The 18,549-nt window shown below is 34.2% G+C and overlaps 1 protein-coding gene and 1 long non-coding RNA gene across 3 annotated transcripts; one reads left to right on the top strand and one right to left on the bottom strand.

The window, feature by feature from the left end:
• The first annotated feature begins 1,530 nt into the window (after positions 1–1,530).
• Positions 1,531–3,704, top strand: LOC130502462 (uncharacterized). The gene is made up of 4 exons (XR_008940270.1): positions 1,531–2,283; positions 2,598–2,813; positions 2,889–3,010; positions 3,283–3,704. It is a non-coding gene; the product is annotated as an uncharacterized LOC130502462 (long non-coding RNA).
• A 7,872-nt stretch (positions 3,705–11,576) lies between these two features.
• Positions 11,577–17,769, bottom strand: LOC108809823 (paired amphipathic helix protein Sin3-like 5). Of its 2 annotated transcripts, none has more exons than XM_056997259.1 (20): positions 17,411–17,769; positions 17,212–17,307; positions 16,848–17,012; positions 16,592–16,757; positions 16,420–16,518; positions 16,192–16,332; positions 15,916–16,015; positions 15,676–15,845; positions 15,442–15,596; positions 15,147–15,268; positions 14,799–15,053; positions 14,175–14,662; positions 13,422–14,024; positions 13,230–13,324; positions 13,011–13,149; positions 12,764–12,916; positions 12,517–12,680; positions 12,308–12,419; positions 11,987–12,184; positions 11,577–11,861 (listed from the first exon to the last, which is right to left on the bottom strand). In XM_056997259.1, exons 2-19 carry the CDS (start codon positions 17,262–17,264, stop codon positions 12,005–12,007), a joined length of 3,360 nt encoding a protein of 1,119 aa, XP_056853239.1. In that variant the 5' UTR covers positions 17,265–17,307; positions 17,411–17,769; the 3' UTR covers positions 11,577–11,861; positions 11,987–12,004. The 2 variants fall into 2 exon arrangements, with proteins under 2 accessions (XP_056853239.1, XP_056853240.1); XM_056997260.1 differs by having other exon boundaries at positions 15,931–16,015.
• Positions 17,770–18,549: the final 780 nt, after the last annotated feature.

The following is an 18,549-nucleotide window of genomic DNA, read 5'->3' as shown; positions in this document are numbered from 1 at the left end:
AGTGGATCACCAACTATTATTCTTGAAGACGTAGCAGATTATGATCTTTGGATATGGCATGCATATTATGGTATGTCGGGCACCAATAATGATATCAATGTGTTGGAATCTTCTCATCTTTTCTCCAATCTTGCTCAAGGTATTGCTCCTCTTGCTCAGTATGTCATTCAAGGAAAATAATATAGTATGGGTTATTATTTGGCTGATGGAACATATCCAAAATGGTCTACCATAGTGCAAACTATTCAAGAGCCAGTATGTCCTAAACAAAAATATTTTCTATGCAATAAGAAGCATGCAAAAAAGATGTGGAACGTGCTTTTGGAGTTCTCTAATCATGTTTTGGTATTGTGAAAGGACCCGTTCGTTTTGGAGGAAAATATGTGATTCATGACATAATGTTTACTTGTATAATTTTATACAACATGATAATAGAAGATAATTGTGATCTCGATGCACTGGTTGAAGTTGGAAGAGAATTTTCACCTCCGGAAGTTGAAATAGCAGAAGACGAAACTATCTGATTCCAAAAGTTTTTAAGTCGGTTTAAACAAATCAAGGATAAAGAAACTCATTTCTCTCTTCGAAATGCTTTAATTGATCATTTGTGGACAAACATAGTAATAGTACTGTTTAAGTAAAATTCTACTATTACTTTGTATGTTGTTATGTACCTTCATTAATGTAAAAAATATTTGATTTTTATAAAAGTTTGCTTAAATTATAGAATTTAAAAATAAGTGAGTATAATCTAAAATCTTATGAAATAAAAGGTTTATTTGCAATAAATAAGAAGTTGAAGAATGAATATAATAATAGTTGAGGGAGAAAATGAGGGGAACAATTGGAGTAATCACAAACTCAATTTGACGAAAACAATGAGAGAAACCATTGGAGATGGTCTTAGAAATTAAAGTAAAATATATATGTAAAAGTAAGCAAAAAAGAAGAGAGATGAAAGGAGCAGCTCTTCCCGAGAGCATATTTTATCTCCATGAGAGCTTTTGACCACATTTATCACTTTTTGTATGGTTAATATTTTTAATTGTTAAATATTTTTTTAAGAGATAATATGTGTCCTCACCGATTATGATGCTCTAAGAGTTTGATTAAGAGTGGTTGTAGGTGATTTGGACAACTATTATTTCTAAATCGTATTTATAAAGCAATAATACTTTAGATTTAAAAACCATTACTTTAAAAAGAAATATCAAATATGTTAGCTTTCAAAATGATTTTTTCTATGAGTGATTTACATTCTAAGACACATTATAACTTTTTATTACACTCTAGGAAACTTTCTTCTACTGAAGTAGTTTTTTGTTGTTCTTTTACAACTTTATCCTCCAACTAAAATAAATTTAGTCATATCATCTTCCACTTATGTTGAATCATATTCTGATTTATTTTTAAAAATATTTTGAATTCTCAAATCTGAGAAAATACCAAAACCCTTTTGTCTTTGAATTTCACTACAAGAAATATGGGTATTGGTAGCATATCACGGTAGCACGAATTTGCAAACTGCTATTAAAAATGGCTTGCGGGAATATCTTACTTTATCGTAGCATTAAATCAGTGCTATACAATATTTTACAGGATTTTTACAAAGGGAAAACTCAAAAACCTAATTTTTATCCCTGTAACATTTATGGGCGCCAAATACTTAGAAAAAATCACATTTGGCACCAAAATATTGGTTTTGGTAGAAATATTTTTTTGTTATTTGCTAACCTGATTTGGATTCTTCTCAAATTGAGATTGAAGAATATTAGTGGAGGAGGAGATGAAGCCACGAAGGAGCTGCTGTCAGAGTCGCTGTGAAGGTAACACTGTCGCTTGTCACCACCACCACAACGCCATCTCTCCCATCCGCCATCGCTCTTCACCACCTCCACCACCATCGCTTCTCAGATCCGTCTTTGCCAACGCGACCACCACCATCACGCTCGCAGCAATCCTCTCTCTTCGATTCAACCCGTGAATCGTGATAATCAACCTCTCTCACGATTCAATCTCTCTGGATTCAACCCCCCTCCCTTCTCTTTCTCTTTATCTCTATCTCTCGGCCATGATGAAATCTCTCGATTAATACCTTGATTTTTTTTTTTGTGTTCTTGTTACAGGAAGCTTATTAGTAAGGTGCTTTCTGTTCTGTTCAGATTCAAGGATAGAAGGATTACGAAACCCCTAATCCCTCTCTGCTTTGGCGTTGTCTCTCCGTCTCTCTCTCTCACCAGCTCTCGATCACTGAAGCAAGTTTTCTACTTTAGCATCTCTCAGGTTCCAGTCTCACTGATAACTCTCTTGTTGTTCTTAACACATAGCCTGTTGTGTTTATCTAGATCTACAAAAGAAATCAACTTTACATAGATTATGTTTGTATTGATTTTGATTTCACATTGATAGATGTATGTAGCTTAAGGTAAGAACTTGTATGATTTTTCGATGCCAAGAAAGAAAAAAAACGAAGCTTTACATGATTTTGATTGCTCATCGGCTTCTTTCTTATATTGATGTCTTATTATATTACACAGGCTTAAGTGGGTATCACTGTCAAGTTCTTTACACATGGTCTTTTTTGTTATTTTCTGCAGGAAGCCTTGTGAGTTCACGACAATGGTGGTCACCAATGCTGAAGGTCCTTACTTGTGGAACTTCACTGCAAAGGCGTTTGCGAGGATGATGAAGTAGATAATGGCTGATGATAAGGAGAAGAGAGTGTGGAACTTTCTTGAAGAGAATCAAAAGGATTCATTGACGAAGTGGAGCATGTGTGTTTACTCAAAGTGAAACAGAGTTTGATGCAAAAAGTACATTTACCATTCTCACTCTGTTTCTTACTTTTTGATTATGTCAAGTAGTTAAAGGGTGTTGTGATGAATTAGACTGAGGAGCAGCATAAAAAACAGTGGAGGAGGATCCTTCTGCTTTTGCATTTGATGAAGTTTATGATGACATGAAACACAAAGACATCGTTCCTAAACTGCAAGATCGTCAACACCTCAAGGTAAATGTTAAACCTCTTTTTTTTAGTGTATTAGTTGATATCTTATTACTCATTTTAGTACATGGAGGAGACTTGAAGCTTGTCTGTAGACGTAAGTCTATGTCTGGCTAGCTTTTCTCAGTTTTACATATATTTTTTTCTTGTTGTTGTTGTCGTGATTGCAGCCAAGATATGTCCATTAATCACTGTCAAGTTCTGTGTACCGTACTCTTAGTTTAGTTATGTATCTCTTGTGAGTGATTTGTGGGTGTTTGTTTCTTCTGTTGTTGAAGCTGGATACGTCTTCTGGAATGATAAAAGAATATCTTGCTGCTATAGCACTGGCTGATGGAGAATTACGAGAGCCTGAAGCAAGATTACGCGAGTCTTGAGCAAAGGTTTAAGCTTGTGGAAGAAATGAATGCGATGATGGAGAGGAACTACTGATCAGGATTGAGGAGCTTTTGATTGTGTTAGAGAAACAAGAGGACCACAAAGGCAGCAATGGAGTAAACACTCCATCGTGTGATCACTTTCTTCTTTGTGCTTTCTTTCCATTAGAGGAAGACCACAATGACTTGCATTCAATTCAAAGGATGACTTAGGTTTCTTTGATTTTGATTTTGATATGTTAAATCTTGTTGAGGCATTGGTTTGTAGATGGATTTCCTAGACTTGGCAAATGAAATAATGTATGTTTTGAAAAATTAATGAAATATAATTTCTCATATATAGATCAAATTGCAATGTTTTGATTTACATTTTGCACTACAGTTTATGTGATAATTAACATTTGTGAAATAATAAATTTGAAAAAAAAAATATTTTATTTCAAATTCTATACCCTAAACATACCCTAAATCCTAAATTTTGAATATATCATCATAAAATCCAAAGATAATACAACAAGTAATATGATAAAAAGAAAATCTAATACTGATAATAAATTAGAAAAAAAACAAAATATTTTTTACTTTGATATCTAAACCCTAAACATGCCCTAAATTCCAACATCCAATAAACTTCAAAATAATCATTTGTAGAAAATTATAACTAAAACAAAAGTACAGACTATATAATTTGGATAGATAGTGCCCAAACCCTAAACTTACTCTAGCTCTCTGTATGAAACCCCAACCCTAAATTAAGTCTAATTTCAAACACAATCATAAGCTACAAATATAATCTTTTCAAACTTTAATTTTAAATATACTATTAAACCTCAAACTCCAAACACCAGACCTATATTACATAAAGCTTTACTTTTCAATTAATTTTTCAATTCTAGTTTTACAAATTCTAATATCAAACCCTTAACCCTAACTTAAACCTTACATACAAAGTTAAACCTTATATATAAAGTCATAAATCTAATTTAAAATTTATTATTTAAATATATCACACAACAAAAAATTCAAATAATAAATTTATATTTATAGTTTTAAATTATGATATCAAATTATTTAAAGTTTAAATAACTATAAATAAATAGAGAGATAATTTGTATTGTTTTTTTAGAACCATTGATTTTGATTTAGATCAAAGGCCCAAAATCATTTTGTCTATCTATCCTCACACTTTCTTCCTATTGGTCACTTTGTTTATGGCACGGATCAGACAAATCAATGGTTCACAACCATTCATTAACTCGCATCCAACAGATACAATTAAACACATTTATTATGATTTTTGTTTTTTTCTTCTCACTCCTTTTCTCGTTTCCTCTCTCTCTCTCTCTATCTCTCTCGATCTCGACATTTTATCTCCTTTTTTTTCAAGTGCTCGTCGGAAACGAAACACTTGGAGTCGCCGAGACCACACCATGTACGTTTGAGGAAAGAGAGCCCTGATTTCAGAGACTTGAAGGTGATATGGCTAAACTTTTAATCCGTGATCTGATGATTCTTCATCAGAGTTTCCTGTTTTCTTAAAGGGGTTTCTCTTAATCTGTCTTGTAGTTACGATGTGAAGTGCCAAATTTGGATTGTCTCCCTGTCTGAAACTGTTGATGAAAGTTTGAATCTTTTTCTGTTTTTGTTTTGAAAACTAGGTTTCAAGGATAAAAGCAGAAGATAAAGAAGATGAAGAACAGCCGGAGATGGAGAGAAGAGGCGGAGGCGGAGGCAGAGGCATAACAAACGACGGATGTGGTGGAGCCGAGTAAGAAGAAGAAGAAGAAAGGCGGAGAAGGAGAGCAGACAGAGACGCAAGGAGGAAGAGGATGGAGCAGGAAGATGACGAGCAGATCGAACCGTGGTGGTCGTGGCTGGTGGTCTCGGCGTCAACGAGGAGTGCGGCGGAGATTGAAGAAGAACGTGTTTTAGTTAGGGTTAGTTAGGTTTGGTTTAGGGTTAGTTAATAAGGATTTGTATGTAAACCGGTTTTTGTAATAAACCAATACATTTGTAAACCAAAATTTTAACAATAAATAATTTTATTCACAAACCAGTTATATTAGAATTTATTTTAAATTTAAAAACGTGAATTAAAATATATTAATTATAATTTTAATTAATAATTATGAATTTAAAAATATAAATGAGAAGTTATAACATAGCATTATATCTATGTCATTATAACATATTTTACAGCTTTATAAAAACGTAATGAAAAAATATATTATAACACTAAACCAATGTTATAAAAAGACTAATCAGGAGCACACGTTTAACGCTACAATATGTATATTTATTATAGCACATGAAAATATGCTACAATAAGTGGGGGGTCTATTATAGCTGCGGCTGTCACGGCGTTCTTCGAAACGCTATGAAAACTTTATGATAGCGCTTTTCGGGTGCTACTAATACGGATTTTTCGTGTAGTGTTTGAGCCACTCAATTTATTTTTAACCAAAGGTTTTTGATTAACCCCGAAAGAGATAGCCGTCATCGTCGGAATGACAATGCCGGCTTATGACAGGAGATTAGGAATTCGGGATGAAGAGTCATGGCCTTTTCTTTATAATCAGTTAAAACTTGAACCAGGCCCGTCCTTGCTATAAAGCAAGTAAAGCATTGGCTTTAGGCCACAAGATATATAGCCAATTTTAGGGCCACAGTTCATGGAATATTAGTTTGGTCCAATAGTTAATTAGTTTGATTAGAGGTAGTCTTCCACATTACCACTTTTTGATCCTCTTCTTGACACGAACATATTTTCAATTTTACCATACTAATGATTTTTATGCATTTGTATTTATTGGTAATAATGATTATGTATCACTATATATTATTGGTATTTGTATAAAAGGCCACAAAGATTTAATAATGCTTTAGGCCACCTTAAGTTATGGGACGGCACCGACTTGAACATTTGTTAAAAATGGGTTGTTATTTTCTTTTGTATGCAATAAATTAATCTATAAAGTTTTGGAGGTAAAAGCGCCAAAAAGATTACACAAAGAAAATCAATCGCGGCTCTGAGATTAGTTGTAGAAAATAGTGGAAACCCCTAATATGAAGATGATGGTTTTATTACAAAATTGTCATTCAATAATTATTGAGAAAAAAATAATTGGTAGAGCTGTACATCAAAATTGGGTCTGGAGGGCATAAAAGCCAAGCTCAATACTGCTAAACGACACATATTTACTTGTATAGGTTCACATAATACATGAGGAGTAATGTGGGCAAAAGAACTCTAATATGTAATATATGGAACAGAAGATGTACAACGAAAATAGTAAATTAACATTGTCTATAGGTACATTTTTTTGTTGATGTAAACATGTACATATTCGCAAAAATGTTACGTGTACACTAATTTACAAATATTCACATGTACACTGTTACGCATCTTTACACTAAAGATTTAGAGTGTGATTGTTTGGCATTTTTGGCGAGAACTTTTCATCTGAAAACATGGTTACTCTCATTTTCACTAAAACTATACCAATCAGGTGGATAAATATCATCACTCAGTTTACTCTAATTACTGTACATTCAAAGGTAAAATCATTTATTTTGTTCCTTACAGTTTTGGTGGAGGAAAAGTGTTGCCCTGGTTTCCACTTTCTATTTGTAATTTTATTATTTTTTTACTCTACAACTTTTACTCTCATTTCTTCTACTTTTAGTTACTCTAGATTGAGATATAATTACCAATCACACCCTTAAACATATGTATCGGCAAAAATATATTCATGTCAACATATATGTACATATATTATATTTATAATTAAATAACAATTTTCATATATTAAGCAAAAATTTAGATGAATATTTATAATATTGATGTAGGTAATACCACTTTCATATATAAGCGTTTTAAAAAAAAAAACAGAACAAATGTGGATTTTTAAAACATGGAATTGATATGCATAACATCTCACCTCAAAAAGTGATTGTTACCTCGTCATTAGGTATAACAGTATTGTGCATATTGATGTTGGATGTATGCGTACATGTGGATAAGTTTACATGTAGACAAGTTGCTCATTGTTTATGTATATCACAAATATTATAAGATATCTCATGATTTTAGTAACTTTTAATTTCTCATTTTAGCTCATTTCTCATTTTAATCTTTTTAGGTTGCGTTTAGGTATTAATATTGCATTTACATACCTAATTTCATAAATCAGGGGCTGGAGTGCTCATTTGAAAGTTTGAAGCTGAATTTGAGGAGAAAACGCGCAAAAAGAAGGAACTTCACCATTGTTTCCTGATCCTTCAATTTGCGATAGAGAGGATATGCAACAATTCCAGACAATCACAATGGTGGAGCGGAGCGAATTGATGCGGGGATCAATGATGAGAGATAAGACAGCAACAAAGAGATCTTGTTGTTGAGGAGCTCGACACAGAGATGAATCATGGAAGAGATGAACCCGGCCACAACGGAGATTTGACGACCATGGCAATGGAGGAGCAGAGCAAGACGACCAGAAACTTGATTTCTCAGTGAAAACTGGAGTAGAGCTTGATTCTACGAGGGAGAAGAAGGAATCAGAACTCCAGTTTGAAGATATTCCATCATAATTCTTATATTCATCATCTACTCGGTGGATGATATATTCTTGAAGATATTCTATAACTATGGCAGAAAAAAGATAAAAATAAAATTTTTAGTTAAAAACGTTGTTGCTTTATAATCACATGATTTGTTTAATAAAATATTATAGTTTAGTAAGATTTTAAAGAATAAATAATAACAGAAGGGTGTCGATGGAAATGAAAATTAAAAAATGTGTGTAGGAAGAGAAAGAAAAATGTTAAAGGAGTAAAAACTGTACTACAGTGTTATTAGAAAATATAAAACTGCCATATAAATTACTAATAACACAGAAAACTAAATAATGTAATTGTAGTAAAGAAACGATGGGATAAATGTTTTACAAAACTAAATACACAGAACCCGATTTTGTGAACTTTCCAAAATAAATAAATAAATATTTTACCTAAGTTTTATTGTGTGTTCCCGTCTTAAAAAATAATTTGCACTGTTTTTCTATCGCACAGAATTTGAAAAGTCCATCTTGCAATCTTTTAACCTGTCTAAACAACCCTTCTAACGAATTCTTTCAATTGGTGCTCTTTAATATGACCCATGCGCATATACCACAGAGACGTGCACTCCGTCTCAGAAACTGCAGATGTGGCTCCATCCACAACCATGTTCCCTATCAATCAATACATGCTTCCAGATATCATGTGTCCCTTCATCACAATCATAGTTCCATAGATACCTTCAACACTTCTCCATCATCAAATTTGAATTTCAAACAGGTTCTATAAAGCATCATTAAAGATATTAGATTCTTCTTCATGACTGAAATATGTCTGATATCAGTTCGTGTCATCATACATCCGAAACTTGACTTGTCCAATGTCCAAGACATTACACACATTGTCATCATAGTTCCATAGAATACCTTTAACACCTCTCCATCATCAAATTTGAATTTCAAACAATTTCTATGCAATATTTCTAAAGATATTAGATTCTTCGTTATAACTGGAATATGTCTGACATCAGTTCAAAACATGACTTGTCCAATGTCCAAGACATTACATATGTTGTCATCCGCAAGTCGAGTAAAACCCATGTTTCAAGCCTTTACGTTTAAAACCACTACTTACTATGGTCATCTGGAATGAAGCGCATGTATCTAACATCCAAAAATAAGTGTGATCCCCCTAACGTCATAGCAAACATGTCTGAATCATCATTTTCTCAACCATGTTTATAGAACTCATCATTTCTTTCGAATTTTGCCTTTTTCATGATAGTTTTTTCTAAGTTTGCCACACCTATAGCGGGAAAAGTGCCTATTCCGACCCGAACAATTTTGATCGTGCCAAATACAACCCGAACAAATGATCAGTGCCAAATACGACCCGAACTTAATTAAAATTCAAAAAACCTATCCGAACTTCTTAAGATGTGCCTAAATCTACATTGACTCTAACAGAAGTTAGTCAACCGTTAACAAGATAAAACGACGTCGTTTTGATATACGGTGAAAAGTGCCTATTTCGACCCAAACAATTTCGGTGGTGCCAAATACGACCCGAACACTTGGTCAGTGTCAGATACGACATGAACTCAATTATAATTAAAAAAATTACCTGAACTTTTTAAAATATGCATAAATCTACATTGACTCTAACATAAATTAGTCAACTAATAACAAGATAAAACGACGTTGTTTTGATATATATATTTTAAATATATGTTCATTCGAGGACTTAAACAATAATGTGGTACCTTTTTAAAGAGGTACATTAACAACTAGACAAAAATAACTTTTTGAAATATTGTTACAAATTTGAAATTTATATAAACTACTATTTTTCTTCATCGTATTCAATTTTAAAACTTTGGTGATAATTTTTTCTGATTTATATAAATACATAACATGTTTTTACTTATCATATCTTTAATAAACTTATATCTTACTAAATATAAATAATAAAATATTTATAATTACACAATCTTATATTTACCTTAAATTTTGAAGTTATTTATAAAAATTTCTTATATAGATTATTTTTATTTTTTAAACTTAAGTGGATTTTTTTTCAAAGTTAATATTATATATTTTGAAATTTTTTTCAAAAATGTTAAGAGGCCTTTTACCTTTCTTTCACTACGATATCTTGTTCAAAATATTAGACATATTACACAATAACTAAAATATATATAAACAATCACCAAAGTTTTAAATTGGATAAGATGAAAAAATATTAGTTTATATAATATCAAATGTTTAAAAATATTTCAAAAAGTTATTTTAGTCTAGTCGTTAATGTACCCTTTTAAAAGGGTACCACGACACGGATTTGAGTCCTGTAATAAACATATATTAAAAAAAATATATATATATATCAAAACGACGTCGTTTTATTTTATTAACAATTGACTAATTTCTGTTAGAGTCAATGTAGATTTAGGCACATTTTAAAAAATTCAGGTAATTCTTTTCTTATTATAATTGAGTTCAGGTCGTGTTTGGCACCGACCATGTGTTCGGATCGTATTTGGCACCACCGAAATTATTTGGATCGAAATATGCATTTTTCTTATATATCAAAACGACATCGTTTTATCTTGTTAACGGTTGACTAATTTCTGTTAGAGTCAATGTAGATTTATGCACGTTTTAAGAAGTTCGGGTAGTTTTTTTAAATTTTAGTTAAGTTCAGGTCGTATTTGGCACTGACCATTTATTCGGATTGTATTTGGCACGATCAAAATTGTTCGGGTTGGAATAGGCACTTTTCCCCACCTATAGCACATATAACCTTCTATTTGAATTTTGACTTTGCTTTCTTCTTGCTAGACTTCATTTAGTCTAAGAGTTATAGACTAATGCTAACATTTTTATTGGTATATACTCTCTCCGTTTTATATTACTTGCCGTTCTATTTTTATGCACACATATTAAGAAAACATTTAATTTTATATATTTCCAAAATAAAAACACTATTACCAATACATCTAACTATATATCAACCAATAGAAAAATAAAGTAGAGAATATTGTCAATAAATTTTGCATTGAAAACTAAAAACGACACTTTTTGAAACAAAAATTTTACTCCAGAACGACAAATAATTTGAAACGAATGGAGTAGATATTTAAGCTATTTCTAGGATTAATAAATGGAAAGAGTGATCATGGAGTTCTCCATACTTGTGATTTAAGATTTGCTCACTCTACCTGAGGATTGTCTGAGAATACAGTAACTGGGTTTAATGGGCACGCAATTCTCACTTCTCATTTGAGGTTGGCCCTTTGAATTTGGTACAAGTGGAATGTAATTTATTAGCCACGGAGATTTTGCTGGCATCACAAGGGATTGTATGTGGCATACAAAGGTCCTTCTTGGTTAAGGGTTCGTATCTTATTGGAATAATCAACTGCAAACTAACCTTCTCTAGTTCAGTTGGGTATGGCTGGTACGCTTCTATGTGTGTCTTCTTCTCCAGCAACAAAACGTTTCTGCTTGCTCCTAGCTATATTTATAGTTGGTTTTTATATGCATCTACTGGTCGCATTTTCGCTTGGATGAACTTTGTTCCCAAGTCTTTGGACTTAAACCTTTGAATTTGATTACCATTATCGACAAAAAAGAAGAAGATTGAACAGAAAAGGAAACCTAAAATTAGAAGGAATATCCAACATTTGTTTCTAAATGAAAGAATTAAAAGTCTCCCACTTTAGCAATATCTATTATATGTATAAATCTCACACTATACACACCAAAACTGGCGGCTCCAGACGCAATTTTAGGAAAATAAAAATTTACGGTTGACATGTGAATCTCTTGAGGCAGAAATGATGTAATAATCTTGTCAAAGACAGTTTGGTCTCTAGTCTCTACCACTAACTCGTACATGCATATCTCAGCCAAGAACTTTCACACCTGCAAAACAATATACAAAAATCCCTAATCTACCAACTTTTTATCTCGAATCAGAGATTACTGATAATTGCAACACTGCTGAATAATAAGTCTGCAATGATCAAGGCAAAAAGAGGGTTACTTACGTGCTTGAAGCCGCGTTGTTAAGGCAAGGCAGCAAGTCTACGGTTCAGACACAAGTGAAATCGCGATATTCTTTTCTTTCTCGAGGTTTCACTGCTACCAGGAGTTTTGTCATTGTCAACAAGCCCATTTGGATTCACTTTTGGTTTCCTCTGCTTGCTTCTATACAGAAGATCTGATGTGTTTGGTTCATATTTGACCTAATAACAGTTTGGACACTCATTCATATTCACATTCCAAATTTAAGCGAACATATTTTTTTTTCATATTCACATTAAAATACAGAAAGATTATTTATACGATTTAATTAGCATGTAACGTACCTTGGAAGAACTGCAAGCCATCTTACATTCGACCTCATTGATAATCTTCAATCCTTCCATTGCACGCAACATCCCTGAAGACTCATCTGGACCGTTCATTTTCACCTTGTTCCTGAAGATAGCATATCTAAAGATGATTACTAAATGCACTTGCACAACTAAATATATATTAAAAAAAGGCAAGCTCTTATCATTGCTTTTTCGTTCACCTCTTGAGAAATAGACCAGGTCTTTCTTCATCAGGTAAAAGCGAAAGAAAGTCATTCTGAAGATAATTTGCAAAACCTGGTTCCACTGTTACAGCTGTAACTTCAGGCTGATGATCGTTCCCGTTGTTCATAAGTTGAATCGCCAGACGGGTCTGTGCTGATGACTGCACAGAGATTTTGAAAAGATAACATTAGCAAGTGAGACCATATACACAAGGTTTTCCAAAAATATTAAGAGAATACATACATATTCAATCCGGTATATGTTCTGCTCATGGAGAAGGGCTCGCGCATTCTCATGGTACACTATATCAAAGAATCTTCCAGGTTTTCTGTATTTCTCATATGTGTATAGTTGCAGTAGCTTGGTGTCTGTATCATCAGCTGCAACTGAATGAAGCTGAAGCATGTCCAAGCCACGTCAATGATCAGTACAGAGGGAGAAAAGAGGCAGAGTCGAACATGATTAACTTGCAGGTGAATTGGAAGCTTACATGCTTGACAAACTTCTGAACTAGCTTGTCCAATGTGAAGAGAACATATGATTGTGCTCCAATAATAGCTCGGCATTCATCTTCGAACTTTGTATTATCACTTGAGCCGTCAAGTAAATTATAGAGAGCATCCATGAACCTGTGCTTCAGAAATATCAGTAAGAAAAGGAACTATTGTTTCAATTTAAAAGTACCAATACTCCTTATAAGATAAACTACCTAGCATAAGAATCAGGAGATGTTTTATCTGGATCTGGAGCTTTCCATTTCCTCTCTGAATGTATCTTTGCAGATTGTATTCTCTCGTACAACATCTGGACCAAAACAACAAACAAAAAAAAAATTAGCTGTTTGAACTTTTAAGACAATTGACATTTGAGGAACTTGAGAAGTTTGTTTCGTAGTTCTTACTTGATGAAGCCTAAAAAGCACATAAAAGGAATCATTTCCATAGAAAACTCGAGAATCATTAGGAGAGTTACTTTCACTGACTTGCAGTGCTTCAGACACATGCTTTGCAAGGGGCTTTACAGGTCGCAGATACCGTTCTGAAAGTGTGAGAGATCCACCTTCACTCTCATTGGATTTAATCATCCCTACAGCCTCATTTTCACTCTCAATCACACTGTCGAGCCGGTCACAGTTCATAGCTCCTTTATGCTCTTCATCGGAAGAAACTTGGCCACCAAATTTGCTTCCTGAGGCGTGAGTAGTTTTATTTTCATCATCTTTAGGGAGAGTATTGCTCTTTGCTTTGGTTTCAGTAAAGACTGAACCTCCTTTGTGCTCTTGCTCTTTACTACCTCCTACATTGTCTGGCAGTTTCTGAACAGACTCCCCGTCGTTGTCTCTATAAACCTCATGATTGTCTTGCTCAAAGCTTTCGGTGGGAGATAACTCACCCTCTTCTCGCTCAACCTTCTGATCTCCCATCATTACATCACTACGATTCTCTACACCCTCCATTAATAAATCCTTTCTGGGTGGTGACACCAGCTTGGGAGGCTGGGTATCCTATAAGAACCACATACAAAAAGATAGATGAATATCTTTTTCAAGACCCATAATAAGATAAGAACATTTGACTACATTAAGTCAGCTAAAAGTGTATTACGGCCCCAAATCAAGAAAAACGACCAAAGAAAGGTGAGGCAACCCAGTTACCTCAATATTCATAGCTGCGCCAACATGCAGTTTATCTTGCTGAATGGTTTCTTGTGCGACAGAGCTTCCTTGTACTGTTGGGATTTCTTTGTTAGGTGTTGTTGGAGGTGTTAGAAGTTTTAGGTTTGAGACAAGAGAAACGTCACAGGTGCTGTCCTTCACTGCCTCACGTGCATCATGCTGCTCTTGGTTGTCTTTGGACTTTGCAACATCTATCATTGCCTCACTAGTTTGAGACCTAGAAGGAACGCCAAACATGGGCTCCAAAAAGGCTACCCACAGCTTCATTACTTTATCTGACTGTTCAGTGGCACATATTTCTTCGCAGTAATACTTGATTAGTTGGTATAAGTCAGCATGAACTTGAGTATCGGAATAACTGAATTCCAAGTCTGGGATGAAAGAGGGCTTAGTTCCGACAGCAATGGCATGAAGCGGGTCTTCTTTATGCTTTCTGTCACTGATATCTTTTATCTCAGCCACCAAACCTGAATATGGTACATAACAGACAAGTTTACTCAGTTGCAAGTTTGCACTTACAAAGCTTCAAGTGCAGCCAAACAAAATCAACAGTTTTCAATATTAGGAAGGCAATCTAAACAACTGTAATAAAAAAAAACAAACCTTTTGTGCTCAGATTCTTGGAGTCCTGCTGCTTAAAATAAAAGCTACGGTGATCTAGTGATTTGTGATGATTCTTTGCATATACATCAGCCCATACTTTCCTGAAATCAAAGCGACACCTAGCCCATTCTTCTTGTTTCTGCTTCAAGCGAGTTAGTATCACCGGCAAGGCTATATGAGAGTTCTTGTTCAGAATTTCCATAACGTCAAGCCCATAATCCCCGTACAACCGCTCAATGCATCTTAGGTTCAGCACTATTATATCGTTTAAATATAAAGGAATTAGCCCAGTAAGAGAATAATAGACATACATAGAGCATACCCAGATCAGATCAATTAACTACTTGCCTGATAAGTGTTCTTTGATACAAATTGGTGTAGAGATTGTGTTGTTGTTCATCTTCTCCAGAAGCGTTTCCACACGCTTAATGGCTGCATTCACAGACTCTAATAACATATCCAACTCATACCTGAGACACCATAGTCAGGAAATTAACAGATCAGATGGAAGTTGAATTAGCTTAGGAATTACATATGTGAACACAAATTTCAGACAACTCGGTGAAATGAGAAGGGAAAGACAAAACAATCATTAACTCACCAATGTTATTGTAAGATTCCTAATATACTATATAGGTCTTACCTGTCATCTTCACACCGAAACAAGCTTTCTTCATACTGGTTTTTACGCATGTGTTTGAATGAGTAGTCCTCACTCCCCGATGTGACAGAGACCCAATGATCATTGAGTACCTTTTTGCCTAGTGAATTTCGGTAGCTTGAAATAGGAATGGGATACTACACAGGAGAAAGCAAACCCATATGATCAAAGTTGAGTATTGTGAATGAACTTATCAAAGGTTTCAGAGGCACTCACATCATCTGGCAGGTGACGATAGCTTGGTGTACATTGTACACAGTCAGTAAGATCCAGTTCATTTATACCCTTGACCATATTATTTTTTTGGCCAAAGACTACATTTTCATGACCAATCTCGTTGTCTTCTACCTGCCGGTAACCCGGCCATTGACCTTGATTAAGGGATTCTGCAAATATTAACATTAACATTAGATAATAACTCAATAAGAAACGGTACAAAATGATTCAAATACTCACTTCCCCGAGAATTACCAGCAGCCACAAGATTCTCATCACCATCTTCCCGTTGATCAGAGTGAGCGGTATACTCATCAGGCCTACTTCCAATTTTTATTTTCTGTGGCAGGTAAGAGCCCGCATCAACATCTCAGTCAAAGTCTAAAGCATCACGTTTCTCAAAACACATTGGATCTCATCGATTTGCTACAAACGTTTCTTAATTCCTATATTATCATTCTTAGCACAATTTGGGAAAGGATGTTAATACATTTAGAAACATGAATAAGAGGAAACCTTGTTAAAATGCATGGCATGAAGTGAAGCACTTCTGTCATGCGGTACTGCATAGCTTCCCGAACCTGATCCTGAATTATTAGGTAAGAAATTAACAAACTCAGCAAGCAGATCTTCATGGCCCTGGAACAACAGAGTAACCTGTACAACAGATGATTATCAGAAGAAAAAATAAATCACCAAGAAACCTGGTTTTATCAGATAAAAATGCATTTACTCTAAACATACCTCTTGATAGACAGAGGAGATGGACTTGCCTTCCTTTCTATACATGTTCAAGATGTCAAGAAACCTTTTATACGCACGGTCATCATCCCCAAACCGCGCCTGCAGCAGAAACAAATCTCAACTAAGGTTAACTGTTTGGATAATAAATAGAAAAAAACCATCAGATACAAACCTTGATCTTGTTAACAAAATCGATAGCTTCTCCAAAAGCCACAGGCTTCTTCTCAGGAAGGGTTATTCTGTAACCCTTAGGCAAGAAGGTATTAAACCCCAAAAGCAAGTCGTCATAGCCCTTGAACAACTCTTTTACGCTTGCAATGACGTCACTCGTGTTAACTCTACAAACCAAACAAGAAAGTGATTAAAACAAACTTCCTCCTGTGTTGTAGAGAAAAAAAAGACAATGAATGGTATTTTAATTAAACTACCTCTGGGCTTTAAAATCCTTCATGAGTGCAAGGAAAGTGTCGTACTTGTCTTTCTTGTCTTGAAACATATCCTTGACAGCTTTGAGATAGCTCAGGGCATCATCCGTTGTTAGCCCTCCCATGTTTCCTCCTCCTCCTCCACCTATCGTTAAAGCCCTACCATTTCTGCATTACACAAAAAACATAAATTAAACTCATTTCCCCTCTTTAAAGGTAACTAACCCAAGAATTCAACCGATAAATTCAAAAAAAAAACAGAGAATATAAATTAATATCCCACAAACAGAGCAAATTGATTAATTTAATATCTTATCAATTCGAGAAGACAAAAACAAGAGATTAGGATTAAAGACAAAGAGCTTACGTTTGTCCTCGTGTCTGAGCTTCAACATAAACCTCTTCTCTAACTCTCTTCATCTCTCTTCAACTTTCAAAATAACACAACAAACGCTTCACTGCCCTGAAACCAAAACCAATCAAACAAATTCAAATCAGAAACCAGATCTATCCATCGAACCAACAAACCAACGATGAGAAGGAGATTTGTCGGATATTTCAAAAACCTTGAACAGACAGGATCATTCTTCAAAGGGGACAGAGACAACTTCTAGGTTCCTTTCCGACGAAGATAAAAACGTACATATATAGAAGCGAGTGGATCGGCGGCGGGAGTTTGGCGGAGAAAAGGGATACCAATCTATCTTCACACGAAAGAAGAAGAAGAAAAAGCAAACGAAGACGATTGCTTCTTGATTTGGATCTCTTTATATCTCTCTTCTCTCTGTCTCTGAGATACAAATAGTTTTGAGGGGAAGCGAGAGAGGTTACCCGAAAATAAAAAAATCAAAGGCTAAAAGCTCTTTCGAGCGAGAGAGGGAAAGACAAGGAAGGAGCCTTGTGATTGTTTATGTAATATGTGTATGGTGTGCGGAGAGGTAATAATCAAGTGTGTTTGTTTGTTTATATCTCCTCGCATGTACTCATGCATTTACTAAATTTAATTTACTTATATAAAGTATTTTGCATTGTATATATAGAAAATCATATTTCTATCCAACAAATTAATAATTGCGGTTTACCATCTAAGGTAAAAACATTACTTTTGCAATAACTAGAAAATCACATTTCTATAAAAGTTATCAAACACTTGTCAGAAAATAATACTACCCTTTTAACAAACTTCATTATATCTAGTATTAGCAGACTCTTATAGAAAGTGAATATTTTCACAATACTCTTGTAGAAAATAAAAATATATTTCTGTTCTCAAGGTAATAAAACATTTTTGCAATGAAAATAAAATTATCTTTCTATAATATTTTGAAAAATTGTCAAAAACATTAATAATAATTTGAGCAATTTAGGCTAAAAACCAAGGAAGATCGATATATTAGCATAATACCAAAGACCAAAAACTTGAACCGACGTGTTATCAAAATAGGAGTGAAAATGACAAGTTTACCCCTGACGCTTCAGCATTTCTCTTCTCGGTTGTAGGCTTGTAGGGTTTTTAGTTCTGACACAATATATTTACATAGATTTGGCAAGATAACATAAAGATTTCGTTTACATTACAAGGAGTGCATCGGTAAACAAAATTATACGGTGTTTTGAGATAAGTCTGACGCAAATGGTGCAGCTGTACACGAAATCTAGCAAAAGTTTTTCCTGTCATTCGTGTACGAGAGATCTAGGTGAAATA

The sequence above is a fragment of the Raphanus sativus genome, unplaced genomic scaffold, assembly GCF_000801105.2.
Source record: "Raphanus sativus cultivar WK10039 unplaced genomic scaffold, ASM80110v3 Scaffold0572, whole genome shotgun sequence".
NCBI lineage: Eukaryota > Viridiplantae > Streptophyta > Magnoliopsida > Brassicales > Brassicaceae > Raphanus > Raphanus sativus.
This window is presented reverse-complemented; position numbering and strand designations above follow the sequence as displayed.

Excerpts from the sequence above, each read along its gene's own strand:
- LOC108809823 (XM_056997259.1), bottom strand. The coding sequence starts at position 17,264 with ATGAAGAGAGTTAGAGAAGAGGTTTATGTTGAAGCTCAGACACGAGGA. Across the intron at positions 17,013-17,211 it reads GCTCAGACACGAGGACAAAC|AAATGGTAGGGCTTTAACGA; the intron begins GTAAGCTCTTTG and ends TGTGTAATGCAG. Across the intron at positions 12,420-12,516 it reads CCTGGTCTATTTCTCAAGAG|GAACAAGGTGAAAATGAACG; the intron begins GTGAACGAAAAA and ends TGCTATCTTCAG.